The sequence below is a fragment of the Marmota flaviventris genome, chromosome 6 (assembly GCF_047511675.1).
Source record: "Marmota flaviventris isolate mMarFla1 chromosome 6, mMarFla1.hap1, whole genome shotgun sequence".
In the NCBI taxonomy this organism is placed as follows: Eukaryota; Metazoa; Chordata; class Mammalia; order Rodentia; family Sciuridae; genus Marmota; species Marmota flaviventris.
In genome coordinates, this window is record NC_092503.1 from 121,664,129 (window position 1) to 121,673,059 (window position 8,931).

Below are 8,931 nucleotides of genomic sequence, written 5' to 3' on the forward strand. Positions count from 1 at the left end.
GCATCCCACCCACCGCCGGTACCTTTAAATTAGGCCCCGTCCCTGTTACACCTCCCTAAACTTCAGCCAATCACAAGGTTGATACGGTGTGAGTCCGCCTTCCTCACGAGGGCCAAAAGAACTTCCCATCCGGGTCACGCGCTAACGCCCTTCATAGCGGACCAATCGGAAGGGCAAGTTCCAAGGCGCGCGGCTTGACAGAGGGGTCAGAGTGCCTGAGGACCAATTAGAATCATGGAAGCGCCGCGGGGCCGCTCGGTGTGGGGCGGGTTTGGAGGAGAGGTCTGAATGTTTAAAGAGCCGGGGTCAGCTGACAGACTCCGGCCGGGGCTGATTTGGGACTAGGGTCTCCGCTGCTGTGGAGAGATATGACAAGGGAACAACCGGACACAGAGATCCGGGGCAGACCCGGGAGACCGCGTATGCCGGGCTCCAGAGAAGGTTGTGGGTTTCGGCTGTTTGCCGGGTTCTTCCAGCTGCTGTTGTCCCTGACAGTATTGGAGGCTGGGGCTAAGAATGACTTCAGTCTGGTGAGTCGCCGCTTTCCGTAGCTCCGGCCTCGACACGCGCGGGTGATCCCTACCCCATGTCCACCGGGAGGCGGTTTGCTGAGCCGCTTCTTCGCGGCGGGACTTTTCCCCCTTTCCTAGACCTTGTTCTCTCAATCCGCTTCCAGCCTCTTGTCCTCTCTGGGTCTCTGTCTTCCTCATTCGAGCCTCTTCCCTTTTGGGGGTCTCCATCCCTACCTAAGGGTTCCTTCTCCACTTCCCTGTTCCGAGCCATCAGCTTCACTCCAAGCTCTCCTTCGGGTTACCCTTTCTTGTTCTGGTCCCCCACCCCTTTTCAGGATCCCCAGTACTCTCCCTCTAGTCGGAACTGAGTTGAAGCTGCCACCCACCTGTCCTAAAACCACAAGTTAAGCTTGTCTCTTTTGCCTCTTCCTCCTCCCTTGCAGGTACAACCAATAGTGACAATGGAACAGCTCTTATGGGTGAGTGGGAGGCAGATCGGCTCAGTGGACACCTTCCGCATTCCGCTCATCACAGCCACTCCTCAGGGGACTCTTCTCGCTTTTGCTGAGGCCAGAAAAAAGTCTGCATCTGATGAGGGGGCCAAGTTCATTGCTCTGCGAAGGTCCACGGACCAGGGTATAAAGATGTCTGAGTTCAAAGAGCTGGTGCTATGTTGGGTGGATTGGAAGGATCCTTATCATCCCAAGACCCCTGAGGATAGGGAAACTTGGAGGGATGAGGTCGGAGTTCCTCAGGGATGGGGGAAACCTAAGGAGGAAAAGTGCCCATGGCAGTAATCTGGGTGTTGGGATCATCAAGGAGTTGAACATTTGTCCAGTGTGAACATTTGTTGAGCACCGGCTGTATACCAGGCATTAGTGTAGGTTCTGTGAATATAGCCATGAACAAAACCAACCTAAAATCCCTATCTTCGTAGGACTTACATTCTATTGGCAAGAGATAGGCAATAAACATAATAATTAAATAAATTTGTTTCTTATGTGGGGAAAGGTGATCAAAGCAATGGAGAAAAAATGGGGCAAAGGCATGGTAATGAAGCCAGGCTTAGTGGTGCACCCCTGTAAACCAATCTACTCTGGATGCTGAGGCAGGAGTTTGCAATTTTGAGGCCAGCCTGGACAACTTAGCAACACTCAGTCTCAAAATAAAAAATAAAAAGGACTGGGGATGTGGCTCAGTGGTAGAGTACCCTTGGGTTAAATCCCAGCACACCCCCACCCCCCAACACACACACACACACACACACACACACACACGAGTGATAGAAAAGGTATGTCCAGAGCACTCACTCTGCATTTCTTCCTTTTTTTTTTTTTTTTAATAGGTAGCACATGGTCTTCCACAAAATTCATTATGGATGATGGGGAGACAGCTGATGGGCTGAACCTGGGGGCAGTGGTGAGCGATGTTGAGACAGGAGTAGTGTTTCTTTTCTACACTCTCTGTGCTCACAAGGTCCACTGTCAGGTGGCCTCTACCATGTTGATATGGAGCAAGGATGATGGCATTTCCTGGAGCCCACCCCGGAATCTCTCCCTGGATATTGGCACTGAAATGTTTGCCCCTGGACCAGGCTCTGGCATTCAGGTCTCCATCCTGGGATATGGGTGGAGGGGGCTACCTATTAGAGAGTCTAGCTGATGACCCCAAGTGGACTTTTTCCCAAAGGGAATACCCTGTCAAATCAGATTTTCTGTCTCAGATGGGATTCTTAGGTGACAAGATCATCCTGGGAAGAACACCCTGCCCAGGGAAGGCGGGACTTTACCTCTGGCTTCCCACTTGGAGAATAGGACTGCCCTAGTCTATGTAATACCTTTATGCAAAAGAGAAAAGGATTCCCTTCCTTATGGCAGACTTAAGCCTGTGTTAGTTCACAGCTTGGTGAATGAGCTCATTTTGGGTTTAAGCTTCCATAGCAGGGGCCCCAGTATGCACAACATATCCAGTAGTAGACCTGATGACCCAAGAAGAGCTTCTCAGTTCCGTTAGTCTATGCTTGTGGAATTCTGGAACTGTCAGTGAAGGACATACTGAAGGGACAAGCATGTCCTCACACGTGAGGTAGTGAACTCCTATCCCTGCCTCTGAGCCCCTGCAGAGTCCCCCTTTGTAGACACCCAGTTCTGCTTCCCACAGAAACAGCGTGAGCCTCGGAAGGGCCGGCTTATCGTGTGTGGCCATGGCACACTGGAGCGAGATGGTGTCTTCTGTCTGCTTAGTGATGACCACGGTGCTTCCTGGCGCTACGGGAGTGGGGTCAGCGGCATCCCCTATGGCCAGCCCAAGCGGGAAAATGATTTCAACCCTGATGAATGCCAGGTCAGGAGTCCATGGGAAGTTCCCCATCATTCAACCTGCCCTATCCTCCAGAGCACCATTCCCTCCACAGAGCCAAGACTGGCTGCCCAACTCTGCCACCTGACCTTACTCCCTTCAGGAACAAAGGCATTTGCCCTGCCCCCTCCCCTGGTCCTTCTGAGGCCCTGCTCTCTCCTCTTAGCCCTATGAGCTCCCAGATGGTTCAGTCATCATTAATGCCCGGAACCAGAACAACTACCACTGCCACTGCCGGATTGTCCTCCGCAGCTATGATGCCTGTGATACACTAAGGCCACGGGATGTGACCTTTGACCCTGAGCTGGTGGACCCTGTGGTAGCTGCAGGAGCAATAGCTACCAACTCCGGCATTATCTTCTTCTCCAATCCAGCCCATCCAGAGTTCCGTGAGTACCTGAGGGTGGGCTCAGCAGGGGGAGCACCTGCATTTAGATAAGGCCTGCAGAGCAGAGACCCTCCTCCCCCTGACTCTTTGCACTCTCCCCAGGAGTGAACCTGACCCTGCGCTGGAGCTTCAGCAATGGTACTTCATGGCAGAAAAAGACTGTCCAGCTATGGCCAGGGCCCAGTGGCTACTCATCCTTGGCGGCCCTGGAGAGCAGTGCTGATGGAGAGGAGCAGGCCCCCCAGCTCTATGTCCTGTATGAGAAAGGCCTGAATCACTACACAGAGAGTATCTCCATGGCCAAAGTCAGTGTCTATGGGACACTCTGAGCTGTGCTCTACCCCAGGGGTAGAAGGTCCTAACTCTGCCTGCAGAACCATGGATCTAAGAGAGTCTGCTGGGAGTACCTAAAAGACAGTTCCATCTTCCTTTGGATTCTAGCCTTTTTTACAAAATCAACTTCTTTTTGACAGGGAAATCACTCCGTTAGGACTAAAAGCCCAGCTTCCTCTCCCACACAGGAAGTTCTGCCCTTACCTGGGGGCACTTCTTTTACATATCGCTGGGTATGGTGTCCCCTTACCCTTTCTGCCCTTCCAGGATAGTGACTGGTTCTTTTTGTGGGCAGGGCTGGGTTGGCCCATAGATTTGAACAAATGTGAACTCAGGGAACTAGGAGAAGGCTGAGCTTTCTTTTAGGGGTTGGAATAAAGAGGATTGTGAAAGTCCCTAGAGGGCAAGATACTTGGTTTCGGGGTAAGGAACCAGGTGTACCCCACCCTTTGACTATTTATGAATGAAAATCTTTGTAACTTAACATTTTTAATGAAAGAAAATGAACATTTGTAGAGTGTCTGGTTTCTGTCAGTGCACATCCTCATGTACAATTGTGAGACTGGGAAAGTATTTTGAGGAGGGAGCTAGTGTGCTTATTGCTTGGAAAAACCTGAATTTGGCAAATCAAACCTTCCTTTCCCTCTGACATTCCCTCTCATCACAGAAAACAGGTCAATCTTAATAGGTGCAATGAGGAGTAGGAGAGAGAACTCCATAAGATATTTTGAAACCTGTTGTGTTTCATATTCCTAAGATGAGGTGGAATACTTTCCTCCATGAAATAGGGAGCAGGTCTATAAAATCAGATGGGAAGACTGTTCCAGGCCAGCATGATGAGAAGTAAGCACTTCCTTAACAAATTATTTGACAAAATCGCACCTTTATCCTGAGGCAGATGCTACAGAAAGAACAGAGCAGCCTTCTGGTAAATGGTAGAGCCACAGCTTTACTCCATGAGGAATGAAAATACAACACCTCAATGAGATGTTAAGAGCGTTCAGAGGGGGCTGGGAGTGTAGTCAGTGGAAGACCAAACCCAGGGTTTAATTCCCAGCACCATAAATAATAATAATAATTTAAAACAATATTAAGAGGCTGAGAACTTCGTTCAGTGGCAGAGTTGAATCTCTAGCTCTGCAAATAATAATATTAACTAATATTAAGATTTTTTTTTAATTCATAAACATTTTTAAAACAAAAGTGGGGGACAGGGGATGGAGTGGGAATAGTTCCCATGTCACAAAACTTTAAGACAAGTTCTTACTACGTTATCCAGTCATGTCTTAAACTCTTAGGATTAGGTGATCCTCCTGCGTCAGCCTCCTGAGTAGCTATGTTTATGGGCATATGCCACCATGCCTGGCCAACGTCTAGCTTTAACAGTTATCAAGATGTTGCCACATTTGCTTCTGTGTTTCTGCTTCTTATGTTCCTATTTTCTTTTCCTTTGCTGAATATTTTAAAACAAAGCCTAAACTTCATTTCATTCACCCCTACATTACTAGGTATTCATTTCATTCTTTGAAAATGAAAATTTTACTGCATAATCATAATGCCATTTCACACCCCAAAATTAACAATAACTCTGGTATTGTCTAATACCCAGAAAATATTTAAATCTCATCAAATGTCTCAAAATATGGGTTTTTTTTTTTTTTTTTTTTTTTTGGGGGGGGGGGGTGGTACTGGGGATTGAACTCAGGGACACTTGACCACTGAGGCACATCCCCAGCCCTATTTTGTATTTTATTTAGAGACAGGGTTTCACTGAGTTGCTTAGTGCCTCACTATTGCTGAGGCTGGCTTTGAACTCGTAATCCTCCTGCCTCAGCCTCCTGAGCCACTGGGATTACAGGTGTGAGACACTGTGCCCAGCTGGATATTATATTTTGATGTCAAGTCTTAAGTCTCTTTTAATCTACAGCAGTCCTCTTCCTCTCCTCTTTTTTCCTTATTAATTTCTTTTAAATGCCATTTAGACATACAGTTATTTCTCCTATAGAAAAATCCATTCTCTGGATTTGTGGGGGGTTTTGTTTGTTTTGTTTAGTTTTGTTATTTATTTATTTATTTATTTATTTATAGTTATAGATGACAGCATGCCTTTATTTTATTTGTTTATTTTTATGTGGTTCTGAGGATCAAACCCAGTACCTCACATGTGTGAGACAAAGTGTTCTGCCACTGAGCTACAGCCCCAGAACCCCCAGCCTTTTTTTTTTTTTTAATATTTTATTTAGAGACAGGGTCTCAATGAGTTGCTTATGGCCTCACTAAATTGCTGAGGCTAGCTTTGAACTCAAGTTCCTCCTGCCTTAGCCTCCCAAATTCTGGGATTACAGGCATGTGCCACTGCGCCTGGCTAATTTGTCTTTTTTTTTTTTTTTAAATGTCATTTAACTTCTTCCACTGTCCTGTGTATTTGCAATTATTCAACCTTCAAAGATTTGGTTGGATTCAGATTCTATTTTAGAGGAGCAAGATGACTTTCCGAGTACTGTGTGCTTCCTACTGTACCCCATGGGACATTCACTCTCTGTTTGTCCCTCTCTGAATAAACTGAGATGGAACAGTGGATTCAGATGTCCATTGCCTGATCCCCTCCCTTGTAAGTTTCCACCATCAACGTTCTAACTATCAGTTTCACCCACAGATGAGTGTTGCCTAATTCAGTTATTTCAAAAGGAGTTGCAAAATGGTGATTTTATAATTCTGTTGTTTCTTCCTCATTTATTAGCTGAATTTTCAGCAAAAAAAGGAGCTTTCTCTCATCAAATGCTTTGGTTCCTGTAACATAGTTTGTATAGGAAAGGCAGGATACATGCAAAAGTTTACCCTTAAATTACCATTCTCAAGGTAAAGTGATGTAATACATTGACTTGTTCGGTAAACCACGGTTACCCAACAGGACACACACACACACAGGCCTATCTATGGGCCTGTAAGAAGTAGGGAGAGAATCTGAGGGAATATGAATGGGAGATCAACATACCTAAGATGGAGTACCGCAGATGTCTAATACCACTAAAAGTGGTATTTTTTTAAAAAGTACTTTTAATTTGAAACAGGGTCTCACTAAGTTGCTGAGGCTCAAACTTGTGATTCTCCTGTCTCAGCTTCTGGAGTCACTGAGATTACAAGTGTGTGCCACTGAGACCAGCTGATATGTTTTTTAAAAATACATTTCTTGTGGGCATGGTGGCAAATGCTTATAATCTCAGCCACTTAGGAAGCTGAGGCAGGAGGATTGTGAGTTCAAAGCCAGCCTCAGCAAAAGTGAGGCGCTAAGCAATTCAGTGAGATCCTGTCTCTAAATCAAATACAAAACAGGGCTGGGGATGTGGCTCAGTGATCAAGTGCCCCGAGTTCAATCCCTGGTACAAAAACAACAAAAAAAATATTTCTTGTACCAACTACTTGTGAGGCTGAGGCAAGAGGATTGAGACTTACTTAAGGGACAGCCTGGGCAACATAACATGACCCATTACAAACAATAGAAACCCATTTCTCTTTTTTTTTTTTTTTTCTCCCCTTAAAACCTTTCTTTCTTTGTTTCTTTCTTTATCTGCCATATTATGGAGAAAAGTCGAGTTCTTTTTCTTCAAATCCTTTCCTTAAAATAATTCCAGTTATTTAATATGCACCCAAAGAGTGAGTTCGGAGGGATAGAATTGAATTATACATAATCTTGAAAAAAACACAATTTAAAGCTTCCCCTTTAATCTTTCTGAAAAGAAAGAAAAAATAGGATACTTTTTAAAAATTCTTACTGGATACTCCATGAGTCCCTAAGCCTGGATTTAGATATTGTCATATCAGAATACTTATATTATGGTTTTCAGGATATTTATACATTAACATACTAAACTTGGATTAGGCAGCATTGGCCACACATTGCCATCTACATGAGAGGTTCCCTAACTCCTGAGGCAGTCTACTCTTAGCAGGAATAAACTGGTTCATTCCTTGACAAATTAACAGTAGTTGAAGCATCCTCCCAGCCTCTGATAAGGAGAGGTATTCTTGCTTCTAGGGATCCCTGAAGCCTTTCAGTCTTTTTTTTTTTTTTTTTTTTTTCCTTCTGAGTGTTCCTCACATAGATAAACTCACTCTTTTTTTTTTTTTTTTAATATATATAAATTTTTAGTTGTAGATGGACACCATACCTTTATTTTCTTGTTTTTATTTTTTATTTTCTTTATGGTGCCAGGGATCGAATCCAGTGCCTCACGCATGCTAGGCAAGTACTCTACCACTGAGCCACAATCCTTGCCCAAGAGGCCCACTCTTATCACATACCCAAAAGGCAAGGAAAGACAAACAGAGTTTGGGTCCTTTAACCCTTTATGAAAATAATATCTGTGAAATCTTAAATAATCTATATTTGCTTGAGAATTTATTTATTTATTTGATACCAGGGATTAAACCCAGGATGCTTAACCACTGAACCACATCCCTAGCCCTTTTTATATTTTATTTTGAGACAGAGTCTTGTTAAATTCATAAGACTGGCTTTGAACTCACCATCCTCCTGCCTCAGCCTCCTGAATCAGTGGAATTACAGGTCTGTGCCACCATGTCTGGTTCTTTCTGGTTCTTTTCTTTCTTTCTTTCTTTTTAATAGTGAGAATACAATGGCCTTCCTTATGGAGAGTTTTTAGGAAGACTTGGGTTGTTTGTTTGTTTATTTGTTTGTTTGTTTTTAACAGGACAATGTTAAGGAAAATCCAGTGGAAGATTTATTTAAGGCTGATGTATTATCCCATGATCAGTAAAGACAAACTCTATAAATTGGACAACTATCTTTTGTTTTATTTTTAATACTGGGGAATTAACCCAGTGGCACTTTACCACCGAATTACATCTCCAGCGTTTTTTTTGTTTTGTTTTGTTTTTTAGACAAGGTCTTCCTAAATTGCTTAAGGCCTTTTTAAATTACTAAGGCTGAGAGCTGGGGTTGTAGCTTACTGGTAAAGCAACTCGACTGACAGGTGCAGGATGCTGGGTTTGATCCGGAGCACCATAAAAAATAAAATAAATAAATATTGAGTCCAACTACAATTAAAAAAAAATATTTAAAAAAAGAATTACTGCGGCTGGTCTCAAATTGACAATCTTCCTCTGAGTTGTTGGGGCTATGGGGTTACAGGTGTGCCCCACTGCTCCTGACCCATCACTATTTATTTATTTGTTTGTTTGTTTATGGTACTGGGGATTGAACCCAGAGGCACTTTACCCACTGAGCTACATCCACTCCCCTTTTTATTTTTTATACAGGGTCTTACCAAGTTACTCAGCGCCTCAATAAATTATTGAGGCTGGCCTTGAATTTAGGAT

General features: G+C 44.2%; 1 protein-coding gene across 1 annotated transcript; it reads left to right on the plus strand.

Moving 5' to 3' along the window:
• The first annotated feature begins 274 nt into the window (after positions 1 to 274).
• Neu1 (neuraminidase 1) lies at positions 275 to 4,103 on the plus strand. The gene is made up of 6 exons (XM_027921918.3): positions 275 to 530; positions 956 to 1,148; positions 1,858 to 2,120; positions 2,673 to 2,855; positions 3,037 to 3,259; positions 3,361 to 4,103. Exons 1-6 carry the CDS (start codon positions 369 to 371, stop codon positions 3,585 to 3,587), a joined length of 1,251 nt encoding a protein of 416 aa, XP_027777719.1. The 5' UTR covers positions 275 to 368; the 3' UTR covers positions 3,588 to 4,103.
• Positions 4,104 to 8,931: the final 4,828 nt, after the last annotated feature.